Consider the following 18,848-nt stretch of genomic DNA (forward strand, 5'->3'; position numbering starts at 1 on the left):
GAGAGGGAGCCAGTGGGAGATAATTGAATCATGGGGGCAGGTCTTTCTCTTGTAATAGTGAGTAAGTCTCATGAGATCTGATAGTTTTAAAAATGGTAGTTGCCCTACACGAGCTCTCTCCCCCTGACCCCACGCCATCCATGTAAGACGTGACTTGCTCCTCCTTGCCTTCCACCATGGTTGTGAGGGTTCCTCAGACATGTGGACATGTAAGTCCATTAAAACTCCTTCTTTTGTAAATTACCAAGTCTCAGGTATGTCTTTATCAACAGGGTGAAAAACAGACTAATAAAAAAAGTGAAAAGACACCCACTGAAGGAGAGAAAATATTTGCACACTATCCATATGACAAGAGATTAAGAACCAAAATACAGAAGGAGCTTAAACAACCCTACTTTTTAAAAAAGCTAATAATCCAATTAAAAATGGGCAAAAGACCTGAATAGACATTTCTCAAAAGAAGACATACAAATGACCAACAGGTTTATGAAAATTTGCTCAAATTTATTGATCATCAGAGAAATGCAAATTAAAACTACAATGAGGTGTCATTTCACCCCAGTAAAAATGGCCTTTATCTAAAAGACAGGCAATAACAAATGCTGGCAAGGATGTGGAAAAAATGGAAACTTCATATACTGTTTGTGGGAATATACATTAATTTATGGGCACTATGGGAACAGTATGGAGGTTCTTCAAAAAAACTACAAATAGAGCTACCATATAGCTAGCAGTGACATATCCCACTGCTAGGTATATACCCAAAAGTAACGAAATTAGTATATCAAAATGATATCTGCACTCCCATGTATATTGCAGCATTATTCACAATAGAAAAGATTTGAAATAGGAAAGATTTGCTATATGCACACTTAGCAAATCTTTCCTATTGTCCCATAGCAAGACATGACTTGCTCCTCCTATATTCCACCATGGTTGTGAGGCTTCCCCAACCACGTGGAAGTGTAAGTCCATTAAAGCTCTTTCTTTTGTAAATTTCCAAGTCTCTGGTATGTCTTTATCCACAGGGTGAAAATGGACTAATACAAAAGTGAAGAGACAATCCACTGAAGGAAAGAAGTATCTCATGTACTCCATAAATATATAAACCTATCATGTAACCGCCAAGATTGAAATTAAAATATTTTTTAAATACTAGTAGTAATTTTATATACCAAGAATGACTAAGCTGAGAAACAAATCAAGGAGGCAATCCCATTTACAATAACTACAAAAAAATAAAATATCTAGGAATACATTTAACCAAGGAGATGAAATATTTCTACTAGAAAAACTGCAAAACACTGATGAAAAATATATGGATGATATAAACACATGAAAAAACATCCCATACTCATGGAGCAGAAGAATTAATACTGTTAAAGTGATCACACTGCCCAAAGCAAGCTACAGATTCAATGCAATCCCTATCAAAATACTGACATTATTTTTCATAGAACCAGATAAAGCAATCCTAAAACTCATAGTGTACCTAAAGGAGCCCAGATAGCCAAAGCAGTTCTAAGCAAAAAGAACAAAGCTGGAGATATCAAATTATCTGGCATCAAATTACACATACTACAAGGCTATATTAACCAAAACAGCACAGTACTGGTTTAAAAATAGACACCTAACATCAATGAAAGAATAGAGAACCTAGAAATAAAGCCACCTATCTCCAGCCAACTACACATACACTGGGAAGAGGACACTGCTTTCGATAAATGGGTACTGGTAATATTGTATTGCCACCTGCAGAAGAATGAAACTAGACTCCTATCTCTTGGCATGCACAAAAGTCAACTCAAGATGGATTAAAGACTTAAATGTAAGACTTAAAACTATAAAAATACTATAAGAAAAACTATGAAAACCTCCTTTGGACATTGGTCTAGGCAAATAATTAATGACTAAGGCATGAAAAGTATTAGCAACAAAAACAAAAATAAATCTATGGGACTTAATTAAACTAAAAAGCTTCCACACAGCAAAAGAAATAATCGACACAATGAACAGACAACATGTGGAATGGGAGAAAATACCTGCAAAGTATTTATCGGACAGGGGACTAATATCCAAACTTTATCCAATTTTTACAAAAATGTCACAAAAAGGTGAATATCCAATATCCAAAATTTATAAGGAACTCAAACAACAACCACAACAAAATAAATAACCCCATTAAAATAGGCAAAGGACATGAATAAATGTTTTTTAAGAGAGAACATTACAAATGGCAAATAAACACATTTTTAAAATGTTCGACATCATTAAGCATCAGAGAAATGCAATTAAAAGTACAATGAGGTATCATTTTATACCAGTCAGAATGAGTATTATTAAAAAGCAAAAAAATAATAGATGTTGTTGAGGATGCAGAGACAAGAGAATGCTTATCAACTGTTGGCAGGAATGTAAATTAGCACAACCTCTATGGAAAACAGTATGGAGATTTTTCTAAGAACTAAAAATAGAACTCATTCAATACCATTCAATTAAAAGAGATTTTAATCTCTTAGATTAAATCTCTAAGAAGAAAAAGAAATCATTATGTAAAAATCAAAGAAAAAGAAATCATTATGTAAAAAAGTTACCTGCACTCCAATGTTTATTACAATACTATTTAAAATAGCAAAGATGTGGAATCAATCTAAATGTCACTCAATGCAGGACAGCATAAAGAACACGTGATATACAATGGAATACTATTCAGCCATAAAAAAAAAAATAAATCATGTCTTTTGCGGCAACATGGATGGAACTGGAGGCCATTACCCTAAGTAAAATAACTCAAAAGCAGAAAGTCAATACACATGCTCTCATTAATAAGTGAGAGCTAAATAATATGTATACATATAGAATCTGGAATAATAGCCCTTGGAACTCAAAAAGGTAGGGGGGTTCAGGGAATGAGAGATGAGAAATTATTTCGTGGGTACAATGTATACTATTTGGGTAATAGTTACACTAAAAGCCCAAACTTTACCACTATGCAATATATCCATGTATCAAAACTGCATTTGTACCTCTTAAATGTATTCAAATAGAAAACTTAAGGTGCTAATGGTGTTATATCCAACAGCAGAAAGTCCATGGCATGAAATGTTTACAGAGATATGAAAAATAACTGCACTAGATATTCCTAATCGATCACTTATAAGAAGCAGGGATCTATGTGACTTTGTACATGATACTATTAAACATTTTTGAAAATTTAATGACACTGACTGGTTCCTCCTGATGTTACCAGACAACATGGTTAAAAAAAGGTGGGGGAATGAGTTCAGGGATTCAAACTCCCAGCAAAAACACCTAATGAATAACCTAAGAGCTTCTGTGTGTACCCTGAAGGAGACCTTCACTTTCTGTAGCTGCAGGGCTGAAATTGCTGAAGATCAAATGTAGAACCTCATCCTATGACTTGATGAATTACAAGGCAAGTTAAACACCAGCCTGGTGGAGTGCGTACTGTTAACATGAGGGCATTGATTTGGAAACACAGGATTGTGAAAGTTAGGATGTGGATGTGTGGGAAGGCCCTCCAGGGTCACTGACACTCTAAATTCTGAAGAGTCTTCTTTGCCCTAACTAATATATATCTTTTCTAAAATGTCCTCATTCATCTAATTTATTATTATTATTATTATTACTATGTATATTCTGGTAAGGAAGCTCACATTTTTAATAGTTACCTAGCTAGCTATCTGTATATATATATGCACACACACATACATACATACACACACACACATACAAACACACACACACATTAAGATGGATAGTAGGTATCATCCCTCAATAAAATGTAAGAAAACTGGCTCCTTTTTCAAACCAAGATTTGAACTGCAGCCTGAATCAAAGTCTGTCCACTTAACCACTCTACTGCAAGTCTCATGTATTACTAGCACAGATCTAATTGATATAACCAATTGTTCATAAATTGTTGGGAAAATACGCATTATTTATTTGGTGATTACATGGTAAGATTGAACAATTTCTTTTACTGAGTTTTTTTTTGAAGGGATGGAAAAAGACTGCAGCGGGGTTAAAGAAAAGATGTTATGAGAAAGGAATATGAATTATTGCAGGCTGTATGTAAATCAAGATATTTAATCTTTAAAATGGGGATAATCTTTATTCCCACAAAGTTGTAATTATTGTAAAAGGTCCTTACATCTTTAACTAACGTAAGAAAGAATTAAAGATATTTTGTAGGCATCAAGTACATATAAGACAAGGCACTAGTACAAGATTTATAGAAAATAAAAAGCCATTGTTCTTAATTATGCAGACAGTATTCAAGTCTGGTTGGAAGTACAATACTACAATACTGCGTTATGGGCTGAATCATGTACTCTCAAAATTCCTATGTTGAAGTCCTAGGATCTTTATAGAGGTAATCAAGTTAAAATGGGCTCATTAAAGTAGGTCCCAATCCAATGTGACTGACATTTTTATAAAAAGTGGGAATTTGAAATATAGACATACAGGGAGAACACCATGTACAGATGAAGGCAGAGATTAGAGTGATGCTTCTATAAGCCAAGGAGCACCAAAGATTGCTAACAACCTGTAGGAAGCTAGGGGAGAAACACGGAACAGATTCTTCCTCATAATTCTTAGGGGGAATCAGTCCTGCTAATACCTTGATCTCAGACTTCTAATCTCCAGGACTGTGAAACAATACATTTCCGTTTTTTAATTCACTCAGTTTGTGGTACTTTGTGACAAACTGAATACTGTTAAAGTAAGAAAAAATAAATATCTGTTGTTTAACCCACTTTGTAGTACTTTTTTATATCAATCTTATCAAACCTATACAATATGACATAATCAAAGAGCAACATCCTGCATAAACAAATTTTCAATTGTTTGCTATAAACAACCAATGCTTTTAAGGTTCAGAAACAACTATTACATAATTGATATTGATATGTCCCTTCAGCCACACATATACATAAATATGCACACACATGCATGCATGTATGTGTGTATGTATTTGCATACATGCATGTATATGAAAAACTAATTTCATTGGTTATTCAGAACCAATGAAAGTTAATAATTACTTGTAAAATAAAATTATGTTTACCTTTCTTACTAACATTTTCAACATATTCTGAGTCTCTACTATGTGACAATTAGAGCATGAGGTTGAGAACATCAAGAGCTAAACAAGATCTAGTCCCTTCTCTATGAGAATACACAATCAAGTCCTCATCTCCACTGTCAGAATACCCACAGTATTTGCCAATTATGAGGAAATTTTACCTCTGTTCTTTAGTTTGTATTCAATTAGGTCTGCTGTCTCATTGTTTGTTTTATAGGGAAGCCTCCTCTCCCCCCAAGACTAAGTTCTACTGTAAGCATGTCATACAGAACTAGACAGATATTACTCAATAACTCATAATTGATAATACAGTCAAACATGAGGGTTTTAGTCCAAAACAAAAAAGTATCTTGGAAAGTAGTTTCTAAAATATAAGGTACTATATAAGCATTTGTTAACATTACCATTAATTATATTTTTAATCATTTATAACAACAAAAATTTGATATTCCCAAGTTAATTCCTTCAAAATTTTTTCCCATAAAACTTGTCCCATTATTGTGAAATATTAAATGACTTGAATTGCACTGAATGGTCACATAAAATTCAATTCTGAAAAAAAAAAAAATGTCTTACCTGACAAACTTAAAAGGAAAAGCCTTTAATATACTTACCACTTTCAAAGCAAGCATCAAAGAGAAGATGTCCTTTCTTGGGCTGTCCACAATATCCAGTTGGAAGCACTATATATTTGCTCACATTCCCTCCGATGGCATCATCATTTCCCATATCATTGCCTATTAAAAAAATTGTCTCATGTTAAGTAAAAGTCAAAGTATATTCAGCAATAGAAGTCCAGTCAGATTTTTACTGTTAGTTACCCCTTCCCTAATCACCAAGTGTTTAACCAAGCAAAAAGAAGTTAACATCACATTGTGGTACAGTGAAAAAAGGCTACATTTTCAAACAAAATGATATAGCGTCAAATGTCAACTCAAATACATGCTAATTCTCTATGCCCCAAAGCAATCAACCTAATATCTTTATACTTCAGTTCCTCTCATCCATAAAATGTGAACAGTAAACTCATCTTCCAAAGTTGTGTCATTAGAATTGTATATAAACTATAAAAATATCTTCTATCATTATCAAAATCCAAGATATATTCATTAAATTGCATCAGCCATTTAATATATAAATAATTTACATAATTTGACAGAAACATACATTCAATTATTTAAATTTGAATAAAGCAGTTATTCTATAAATAGCATTATGACTTCCAGATGCTCCACCAGAAACCATCTGAGAAACACTGAATTAGCATAGATGTTCTATTTCCTAACAGGAACTTTAATTTTTAAAAGTTTTTGAAGTTTCACTTTCACCTAAGATGTAGAAAAATGGAAAGAGTATCCCTTCTACCCTAACAATGACAAATATCTCAATTAAGTACAAAATCATAACTCCCAAATCTATCAGAGAACGGAGTTTGAAGAGCAGCTAAATCATCCAATGTCAAAGGAAAGTCAAGTCCCACCAAAAAGAGCATGGGAAGCAAGCGCTGACTCCTCCATGGCAGAGACAAGAAGAAGTAATGCTGGGTCCCATACAAGTTAGTAAAAAAGCTAAGCTAATTTTTAAATATTATTAAATGTCAAATAAGGAAATACGAGAGTGTAGAACTACTGAGTCATAGACACAAAGGGAATTCACATCCATTTGAAGACTCTGCTGTACAGGTCTCTACCAGATATTCAGAAGGAAGATTACAGGCAGGTAGGTAGACCAGAAAATGTTTTCCTTTGTGGTACAGGCCTAGAGAAGGAGAGAGCCTTCTGTAATAGGAAAGGCATGAAGTCCCTTATGGGAAAAACAGCCTTACATGACTAGGGGAGCAATAACGAACTTATCACCTGAGTACAAAAGTGAGAGGATGAGAAACAATAAAGGAAAACTTGTCCACACCTGAAGGAGTGGCAAACATTCCCAGAGAATATTATAAGTATTATTCATCACTATAAATGGATATACTTCTTTCCAGGTCATTTGTGTAGGGGCTTGTGTCAACCTAGTCTGGAAATAAACTAGGTTTGAGTTTCACTGTTGCTATGGTCATCTTAAATACTCAATCACCCCAGCCAGCCCCTTCCCTCAAAAATAAAATAGCACTAGAATAATTTGAAGCTAGTTGGATACTGAAGATAACCATAGCAACAAAGAAACTCAAACACACCTTAACTCCAAGCTAGGTTGACACAAGTCCCCACCCAAATGAGCTGGAAAGAGATATATCCATTTATAGTGACAAATAATATTTGCAAGTACTATAAATACTATAAAAACAGTAGTATTCTCTACTCTTCTGGTATTCTATAAAAAATTGTGAGACATAGCCAAAATATCAAGAAAAAACAACCTACTATCTAGGGAAAAAATGATACACAGGACCAGACATAGAAATGACCAGATACTGGAATTATCACACAATGAATTTTAAATAAAGCTTAATATGTTAAAGGCTGTAGTGGAAAATGAGAACAAAATTCATGAAGAAATGGGAAATGTCATCAGTAAGACACAAACCACAATAATAATACAAAAGGAAATGATAAAACCAAAATCACAGTAATAGTGATGAAGAATGCCTTTAATGCATTCATCAGTACACTTGGCACAGCTGAAAAATAAATCAGTAAACTTTAGATCAATAAAAATAATCTAAACATAAATGCAAAGGGAAATAGGAAAAGCAAAAGGGAAAAAAGAGCAGAGCATCCAAGAGCTGTGGAATAATATCAGCCAATCTAAAATATATATATAATTGGGATTCCCGAGGATATAAGAGTAAGAATGAAGCAGAAAGATATTTGAAGATATAATGTCTGAGAATTTTCCAAAGGTAATGAAAGATATTGAGCTACAAATCCAAACAGTAACTAGTAGAATAAATATATTATTAAAAATTATATATATATTATGCTTAAAGAGATAAATCACATACAAATGAACTAAGATAAAAATACATATTTCTCTTTGAAATACATAAACTGTGCAAACCAAAAGTCAAGGTAATGATATATTGAAATTACTGGGAAAAAGTCAATGTAAAATTTTATACCAATTGAAAATATCTTTCAAAGATGAAGTACAAACTAAAGGTATTTTAAGAAAAATAAAAGCTGAGATAATTTATTATAAACAGTCCTGTGTTGTAAGAAATGTCAACAAAAGTTCTTCAGCCAGAAGAGAAATAATAGCAGCTATAAACTAAGGTTCACACAAAGAAATGAAGAGCTCCAGAAATGATATAAATAAAGGTAAATATAAACTTTCTTATTTTCAATCACTCTAAAAGATAAATGACTATAGAAAAAATAGCAATGTATTGTGTGTTTATGCCATATGAAAAAGTAAAATATATTACAAAAATTGCACAAAAGATTAGAAGAAGATGGCTGACTAGAGGTGCCTGACACTTGCCTCATTCACAAGGAAGGGACCAGTGTCAGGCACCTCTAAAAACAAGTAGATAACCACACATCGAATAAAGTGCCTAAGTGAGAACACTGGAATTCAGCAGGGAAGTAACAGGGACCCTCTGAGGCATGAAAGGAGAGGGAAGTGAAGCAACTGGCCCAGCCATGATTGTCTCAGATCCAAGAGAAGTTCCCCACTGCAAAGGAAAGGTAAGTAAAAGATCCCCAGTGCTGCATATTCCCATCACAGATGCCTGCAATAGCCACAGGAGAGTCTAGCATAGAAAGTCATCTGGAGTCCATTGCAATTGCGTTGTTCTACAGAGGAAATTCACACTCCGTTCTACTCACCCCCTGAACCCTAAGCAGGTGCAACTTGCCACCATTTTGAGAACTAATCCCCCATCAGGCTACATCTTGCCCTGGGGCCTAGCTGCCCCTGAATCTCCACATCCCTGGAGCCCCAAGGACATCCTCCCACATCCAACCAGAGGGCTGCTGCATTATGATGCCAGCTGGACCCAGCAATACATCTGGGTCCCCAGCACTGTAGCCATATAGTGTCCTAAATCACCCAAAACAGGCAGTATAGCACACCAGGGAGGCTGCCCACAGGACAAAAGGAGCCAAAATGCACAGTTCCCAGAGTCTGAAAACCATCTTCCCCAGGACACTGCCATTAACAAAAACAACACGCCTCCAGCTGAAGGGTCACTGCACACCTGAATGCACCACCACAGAGCTTGAGAATAAGCCTGCCTATGTATGTCATCCAGGATCTGATGGTTTTATAGATGGTTGGCATTTCCCCAATTGGCAATCATTTTCTCTCCTGCTGCACTGTGAAGAGGTGCTTTTTGCCATAATTGTATGTTTCCTGAGGTCTCCCCAGCCATGTGGAATGGTGAATCAATTAAACCTCTTTTCTTTATAAATTATCCAGTCTGAGTATTTCTTCCTAGCAGCATGAGAATGGACTAACACAAATACAAACTAAGAAGTTACTATGTAATGATAAAGAGATCAATTCAGTAACAGGATATAACAATGCACCCAACACTAGAACATCCAGATATATAAAGCAAATATTATTAGAACTAAAGAGAGAAATAGACCCCAATACAATCATAGTGGGAAACTTCAAAACTCCCACATTCAGCAGTGGACACATCATATAGAAAGAAAATCAATACATTATCTGCACTATAAACCAAATGGACCTAACAGACATTTACAGAATATTTCATCCAAAAGCTGCAGAATACACATTCTTCTTATCAGCACATGGAACAGTTTCATGGATAGATCATATGTTAGGTCACAAAACAAGTCTCAAGAAATTTCAAAAAATCAAAATCATATCAAATATCTTGTCAGACCACAATGGGATAAAACTAGAAATCAATAACATGAGGATCTCTGGAGGTGGTAAAAATAGACAGCAATTAAACAACATGTTTCTGTATTACCATTAGATCAATGAAAAAATTAGGAAGAAAAATTTGAAAATTTTTTGAAGCAAATGTAAAAGCAAACACAACATACAAAAACCTATGTGATAAAGCAAAAGCGGTGCTGAGGATATTTCACAACAATAAATTACAAAATCAATAAAGCGGAAAGATTTTAACAACGTAATGCTGTACATCAAGAAAGCAGAAAAGCACAAATAAACCAAATGCAAAATAAGTAGAAGAAAAGAAATAATAAAGATCAAAGCAGAAATAAACAAAATAGAATCTAAAAAAACACAAAGGATAAGCAGAATGAATTAAAAGGTGGTTTTTTGAAAAGATAAAATCGATAAACTGCTAGCTAGCTAAACAAGACAAAGAGAGAAGACCCAAATAAATAAAATCAGAAATAATAAAAGACATTACAACTGATACCATAGAAATACAAAGGACCATTAGAGACTATTATGAACAACTATGTGCTATCAAATTGGAAAATCAAGAGAAGAATGTATAAATGTGTGAACATATATAATCTATAAAGATTGAACCAGAAATAAATAGAAAACCTGAACAGACTAATAATGAGTAGTAAGATTGAATGAGTAATTTTAACAACCTCCCAATGAAGAAAGCACAGGAGCAAATGGCTGTACATCTGAAATCCACAAAACTTTTTTAAAAGAACTAATATCAATTCTCAAACTATTCTAAAAAGTGAAAGAGAATTCTTTCTAACTCATTCTATAAAAACAGCATTACTGGCGGAGCAAAATGGCTGAATAGGAACAGCTCCAGTCTCCAGCTCCCAGGGCGAGCAACACAGAAGACAGGTGATTTGTGCATTTTCAACTGAGGTACTGGGTTCATCTCACTAGGGAGTGCTGGACAATCGGTGCTGGTCAGCTGCAGCAGCCGACCAGCAAAAGCTGAAGCAGGGAGAGGAATCACCTCACCTGGGAAGCGCAAGGGGGAAGGGAATCCATTTTCCTAGCCAGGGGAACTGAGACACACAACACCTGGAAAAGCGGGTAACTCCCACCCCAATACTGTACTTTTTCAAGGGTCTTAGCAAACGGGCACACTAGCAGATTATATCCCACACCTGGCCAGGAGAGTCCCATGCCCAGGGAGCCTCCTTCATTGCTAGCACAGCAGTCTGCGATCTAACTGGCAAGGCAGCAGCAAGGCTGGGGGAGGGGCGCCCGCCATTGCTGAGGCTTAAGTAGGTAAACAAAGCCGCTGGGAAGCTCGAACTGGGTAGAGCTCACAGCAGCTCAAGGAGTCCTGCCTGTCTCTGTAGACTCCAACTCTGGGGACAGGGCATAGCTAAACAACAACAACAACAAAAAAAAAAAAAGCAGAAACCTCTGCAGACGCAAACGACTCTGTCTGACAGCTTTGAAGAGAGCAGTAGATCTCCCAACATGGGGGTTGAGATCTGAGAACGGATAGACTGCTTGCTCAAGTGGGTCCCTGACCCGTGAGTAGCCTAATTGGGAGACATCCCCCACTAGGGGCAGACTGACACCCCACACCTCACACAGCTGGGTACACCCCTGAGAGGAAGCTTCCAAAGCAAGAATCAGACAGGTACACTCGCTGTTCAACAATATTCTATCTTCTGCAGCCTCTGCTGCTGATACCCAGGCAAACAGGGTCTGGAGTGGACCTCAAGCAATCTCCAACAGACCTACAGCTGAGGGTCCTGACTGTTAGAAGGAAAACTAACAAACAGGAAGGACACCCACACCAAAACCCCATCAGTACGTTACCTTCATCAAAGACCAGAGGCAGATAAAACCACAAAGATGGGGGAAAAGCAGGGCAGAAAAGCTGGAAATTCAAAAAATAACAGCGCATCTCCCCCGGCAAAGGAACGCAGCTCATCGCCAGCGACAGATCAAAGCTGGACGGAGAATGACACTGACGAGATGAGAGAAGAAGGCTTCAGTCCATCAAACTTCTCAGAGCTAAAGGAGGAATTACATACCCAGCAGAAAGAAACTAAAAATCTTGAAAAAAGAGTGGAAGAACTGATAACTAGAATAATCAACACAGAGAAGGCCATAAAAGAACTGACAGAGATTAAAACCATGACATGAGAAATACGTGACAAATGCACAAGCTTCAGTAACCAACTCGATCAACTGGAAGAAAGAGTATCAGCGATTGAGGATCAAATGAATGAAATGAAGCGAGAAGAGAAATCTAAAGAAAAAAGAAGAAAAACAAATGAACAAAGCCTCCAAGAAGTATGGGATTATGTAAAAAGACCAACTCTATGTCTCATTGGGGTGCCTGAAAGTGAGGGGGAAAATGGAACCAAGTTGGAAAACACTCTGCAGGATATCATCCAGGAGAACTTCCCCAACCTAGTAGGCCAGGGCAACATTCAAATTCAGGAAATACAGAGAATAAAGGGATGGAGGAAGATTTACCAAGCAAATGGAGAACACAAAAAAGCAGGGGTTGCAATACTAGCCTCTGATAAAACAGACTCTAAACCATCAAAGATCAAAAGAGACAAAGAAGGCCATTACATAATGGTAAAGGGATCAATTCAACAGGAAGAGCTAACTATCTTCAATATATATGCACCCAATACAGGAGCACCCAGATTCATAAAGCAAGTCCTTAGCGACTTACAAAGAGACTTAGACTCCCATACAATAATAATGGGAGACTTCAACACCACACTGTCAACATTAGACAGATCAACGAGACAGAAAGTTAACAAGGATATCCAGGAATTGAACTCATCTCTGCAGCAAGCAGACCTAATAGACATCTACAGAACTCTCCACCCCAAATCAACAGAATATACATTCTTCTCAACAGCACATCACACTTATTCCAAAATTGACCACGTAATTGGAAGTAAAGCACTCCTCAGCAAATGTACAAGAACAGAAATTATAAGAAACTGTCTCTCAGACCACAGTGCAATCAAACTAGAACTTAGGACTAAGAAACTCAATCAAAACCGCTCAACTTCATGGTGACTGAACAACCTGCTCCTGAATGACTACTGGGTACATAACGAAATGAAGGCAGAAATAAAGATGTTCTTTGAAACCAATGAGAACAAGGATACAACATACCAGAATCTCTGGGACACATTTAAAGCAGTGTGTAGACGGAAATTTATAGCACTAAATGCCCACAAGAGAAAGCTGGAAAGATCTAAAATTGACACCCTAACATCACAATTAAAATAACTAGAGAAGCAAGAGCAAACACATTCAAAAGCTAGCAGAAGGCAAGAAATAACGAAGACCAGAGCAGAACTGAAGGAGATAGAGACACAAAAAACCCTCCAAAAATTCAATGAATCCAGGAGTTGGTTTTTTAAAAGATCAACAAAATTGATAGACTGCTAGCAAGACTAATAAAGAAGGAAACAGAGAAGAATCAAATAGATGCAATAAAAAATGATAAAGGGGATATCACCACCGACACCACAGAAATACAAACTACCATCAGAGAATACTATAAACACCTCTACGCAAATATACTAGAAAATCTAGAAGAAATGGATAATTTCCTGGACACTTACACTCTCCCAAGATTAAACCAGGAAGAAGTTGAATCCCTGAATAGACCAATAGCACACTCTGAAATTGAGGCAATAATTAATAGCCTACCATCCAAAAAAAGTCCAGGACCAGATGGATTCACAGCTCAATTCTACCAGAGGTACAAGGAGGAGCTGGTACCATTCCTTCTGAAACTATTCCAATCAACAGAAAAAGAGGGAATCCTCCCTAACTCATTTTATGAGGCCAACATCATCCTGATACCAAAGCCTGGCAGAGACACAACAAAAAAAGAGAATTTTAGACCAATATCCGTGATAAACATCAATGCAAAAATCCTCAATAAAATACTGGCAAACCAGATCCAGCAGCACATCAAAAAGCTTATCCACCATGATCAAGTGGGCTTCATCCATGGGATGCAAGGCTGGTTCAACATACGCAAATCAATAAACGTAATCCAGCATATAAACAGAACCAAAGACAAGAACCACATGATTATCTCAATAGATGCAGAAAAGGCCTTTGACAAAATTCAACACCCTTCATGCTAAAAACGCTCAATAAATTCGGTATTGATGGAACGTATCTCAAAATAATAAGAGCTATTTATGACAAACCCACAGCCAATATCATACTGAATGGACAAAAACTGGAAGCATTTCCTTTGAAAACTGGCACAAGACAGGGATGCCCTCTCTCACCACTCCTATTCAACATAGTGTTGGAAGTTCCGGCTAGGGCAATCAGGCAAGAGAAAGAAACAAAGGGTATTCACTTAGGAAAAGAGGAAGTCAAATTGTCCCTGTTTGCAGATGACATGATTGTATATTTAGAAAACCCCATTGTCTCAGCCCAAAATCTCCTTAAGCTGATAAGCAACTTCAGCAAAGTCTCAGGATACAAAATCCCTCTGCAAAAATCACAAGCATTCTTATACGCCAGTAACAAACACAAACAGAGAGCCAAATCATGAATGAAGTTCCATTCACAATTGCTTCAAAGGGAATAAAATACCTAGGAATCCAACTTACAAGGGATGTAAAGGACCTCTTCAAGGAGAACTACAAACCACTGCTCAGTGAAATAAAAGAGGACACAAACAAATGGAAGAACATACCATGCTCATGGATAGGAAGAATCAATATCGTGAAAATGGCCATACTGCCCAAGGTAATTTATAGATTCAATGCCATCCCCATCAAGCTACCAATGAGTTTCTTCACAGAATTGGAAAAAACTGCTTTAAAGTTCATATGGAACCAAAAAAAGAGCCCGCATCTCCAAGACAATCCTAAGTCAAAAGAACAAAGCTGGAGGCATCACGCTACCTGACTTCAAACTATACTACAAGGCTACAGTAACCAAAACAGCATGGTACTGGTACCAAAACAGAGATATAGACCAATGGAACAGAACAGAGTCCTCAGAAATAATACCACACATCTACAGCCATCTGATCTTTGACAAACCTGAGAAAAACAAGAAATGGGGAAAGGATTCCCTATTTAATAAATGGTGCTGGGAAAATTGGCTAGCCATAAGTAGAAAGCTGAAACTGGATCCTTTCCTTACTCCTTATACGAAAATTAATTCAAGATGGATTAGAGACTTAAATGTTAGACCTAAAACCATAAAAACCCTAGAAGAAAACCTAGGGAATACCATTAAGGGCATAGGCATGGGCAAGGACTTCATGTCTAAAACACCAAAAGCAACGGCAACAAAAGCCAAAATTGACAAATGGGATCTCATTAAACTAAAGAGCTTCTGCACAGCAAAAGAAACTACCCTCACAGTGAACAGGCAACCTACAGAATGGGAGAAAATTTTTGCAATCTACTCATCTGACAAAGGGCTAATATCCAGAACCTACTAAGAACTCAAACAAATTTACAAAAAAAAAAACAAACAACCCCATCAAAAAGTGGGCAAAAGATATGAACAGACACTTCTCAAAAGAAGACATTCATACAGCCAGCAGACACATGAAAAAATGCTCATCATTACTAGCCATCAGAGAAATGCAAATCAAAACCACAAGGAGATACCATCTCACACCAGTTAGAATGGCAATCATTAAAAAATCAGGAAACAACAGGTGCTGGAGAGGATGTGGAGAAATAGGAACACTTTTACACTGTTGGTGGGATTGTAAACTAGTCCAACCATTGTGGAAAACAGTGTGGCGATTCCTCAAGGATCCAGAACTAGAAATACCATTTGACCCAGCCATCCCATTACCAGGGATATACCCAAAGGATTATAAGTCATGCTGCTATAAAGACACATGCACACGTATGTTTATTGTGGCACTATTCACAATAGCAAAGACTTGGAATTAACCCAAATGTCCATCAGTGACAGACTGGATTAAGAAAATGTGGCACATATACACCATGGAATACTATGCAGCCATAAAAAAGGATGAGTTTTTGTCCTTTGTAGGGACATGGATGCAGATGGAAACCATCATTCTCAGCAAACTATTGCAAGAACAGAAAACCAAATACCGCATGTTCTCACTCATAGGTGGGAATTGAACAATTAGATCACTTGGACACAGGAAAGGGGTCATCACACACCGGGTCCTATTGTGGAGAAGGGGTGGGGGGAGCGCTAGCATTAGGAGATATACCTAATGTAAATGACAAGTTAATGGGTGCAGCACACCAACATGGCACATGTATACATATGTAACAAACCTGCACGTTGTGCACATGTACCCTAGAACTTCAAGTATAATAAAAAATAAAAAAATTAAAAAAAAGTGGACAGCAGAAATGACCAGATATTTCTCAAAAGAAGACATACAAATGGCCCCAAAACATATGAAAAAATGCTCAATATCACTAATCATCAAGGAAAGGCATACCAAACCATAGTGAGATATCATCTCACCCCAGTAGAATGACTACTATCAATAGGATAAAAAATAACAAATGCAGGCAAGGAAGAAAAAAAAAGGCAATTTATGTATACCATTACAAGAAATAGTGGAAATGTAAATTAGTACATTAGTCCATAGACACAATGGAACACAGCATAAAAGTTTCCTAAATATCTAAAAATAAAGCTACCATACAATCCAGGAATTCCGGTACAGGATATTTATCTAAAGGAAACAAAACAATGATATATTGATATATCTAACAGACAGACTACCATACTGGTTAAAATAGGAAAATCCAATGATACACTATTTATAGAATATCAAGTTTAAATATTATATAAAGTCATGAATAGATTACAAGTAAAAGGTTTGAAAGGGCCATGAAAACAATAATAAAAAGAGAGCTCAAGAGGCTATATTAAAATAAGAGAATGTAGACTTAAGAACAAGAACTAAAACTAGGAATAAAGACAACCATTAAATAGTGATAAAGGAGTCAGCTCACTAAGACCAAAAATCTTAAAAGTATACACACCTAACAACACCACTGGAAAATGCATGAAAAAGGCCAGGCACAGTGGCTCACACCTGTAATCCCAGCACTTTATGAGGCTGAGGCAGCAGATCACCTGAAATCAAGAGTTCAAGACCAGCTTGGCCAACATGGCAAAACCCTGTCTCTACTAAAAATAGAAAAATTAGTCTGGTGTGGTGGCAGGTGCCTATAATCCCAGCTATTTGGGAGGATGAGGCACAAGAATCACTTGGACCTGGGAGGCAAAGTTTGCAGTGAGCTGAGGCTGCGCCACTGCACTCCAGCCTGGGCTACGGAGTAAGACTCCATCTCAAAAGAAAAAAGAAAAAGAAAAAGAAAATGCATGAAAGAAACTAATAGATATAAAAGATGAAATATACAAAACCACAATTATGTTTAACCCCTCAATACTACTATTTCAGTAATCAACAGAACTAGTTGACATATTAGCAATATCAGGAATGAAAAGGGTAACATCACTAAAATCTGCTGGGCAATAAGAGGATAATGAGAGAACATTATGAACAATGGTAAATCCTAATTTTGTGAACTTAGATGAAACTTCAAAGCAGATGAAGACATTAAACAAGAAGAAAACTAAAAACTGGTATTCCTTCTGAACATAGACTCAAAAACCTCAGCAAAGTATTAGCAAATCAAATCCATCAGTCTGAGGAAAGTATATCATGACCAAGCACAATTTATCTTGGGCGTGCAAGATTGGTTCAACATTCAAAAATTAATTAATGTAATTCACCATAGTGACAGATCCATAAAGAAAATCTACATGATCATCTCAACAAATGCACAAAAAAAGCATTTGACAAAATTCAAAATTGATTATCTACTTATTCTCAGCATATGAAGAATTAAAAGGAAATTCCTTGACTTTATAAAAGGAATCTTTATATATTTATCTTACATACTATGTAATTACGTATTTTTTAATATACTTAAATTATATTTAATTGTGAAAGACTAAAAACTTCCCCCCAGTATTGTTTACTAGATAAAAATGCCCACTGTCATCATTCTTATTTAACATCATCCTAAAGGTTCTAAATGTGCAATAAACAAAGAAGAGAAATTAAAACTGCCCATACTGTCCCTAATCATACACAACAGAATTGTCTAGAGAAAAAATCACTAAAAAGCTACTAGAATAAATAAGCTCAGCAAGATTAAAGGACAAAAGGTCAATAGAAAAAAATCAATCATATCTCTATATAATTAGCAATAAGCAATTGCAAATTAAAAATTAAAATCAGTAATATTTATAACACCAAAATAATAAAAGTTATAAATCTAATAAACATTTGCAAAATCTGTACACTTAAAACTAGAACCAGTGATAAATTTTTAAAAGGTCTAAATAAATGGAGAAACAAACTTTGTGAATGGATTGGAAGGCTAAATGTTGCCCAAAGTCAATTACCCATATATCGATCTATAGATTCAATACAATCCCAACTGAATACCCAACCAACTGGTTCTAAAATGTATATGGAAAAGCAAACAAACTAAAAAAATCAAAACAATTTTGGAAAAAATCAGTGTGGGATTGGAAAACAGACTGAAACATAGTTCACTGGAATAAAACTAAATGCAGAAATGCGAATACATACATGGTCGATGGATTTTCAATAAAAGTGCAAAGGCAATTCAATGTAGAGAAGAAAATATTTACTAATTGGCCATCAATAATCCATATGAGGTTGGGCTCAGTGGCTCATGCCTGTAATCCCACCACTTTGGAAGGCAGATGTAGGTGAATTGCTTCAGCCCAGAAGTTTGAGACCAGCCTGGGCAACACAGCGAAACCGCATCTCAACAAAAACTTTAAAAAGTTAGCTGCCAGTGATGGCACATGCCTGTAGTCCCAGTAACTCAGGAAGCTG

The 18,848-nt window shown here is 36.2% G+C and overlaps 1 protein-coding gene across 8 annotated transcripts in view; it reads right to left on the bottom strand.

Moving 5' to 3' along the window:
* Window positions 1-18,848, bottom strand: part of AGBL4 (ATP/GTP binding protein like 4) — a 1,449,848-nt gene that overhangs the window by 1,284,154 nt on the left and 146,846 nt on the right. For all 8 annotated transcript variants that reach the window (XM_017955920.3, XM_017956149.3, XM_017956028.3 and 5 more), the window contains one exon: window positions 5,725-5,847. In XM_017955920.3, the coding sequence (XP_017811409.1) occupies window positions 5,725-5,847 (123 nt within the window). The remainder of the gene's footprint in view (window positions 1-5,724; window positions 5,848-18,848) is intronic.

This window comes from Papio anubis, chromosome 1 (assembly GCF_008728515.1).
Source record: "Papio anubis isolate 15944 chromosome 1, Panubis1.0, whole genome shotgun sequence".
Lineage (NCBI taxonomy): Eukaryota > Metazoa > Chordata > Mammalia > Primates > Cercopithecidae > Papio > Papio anubis.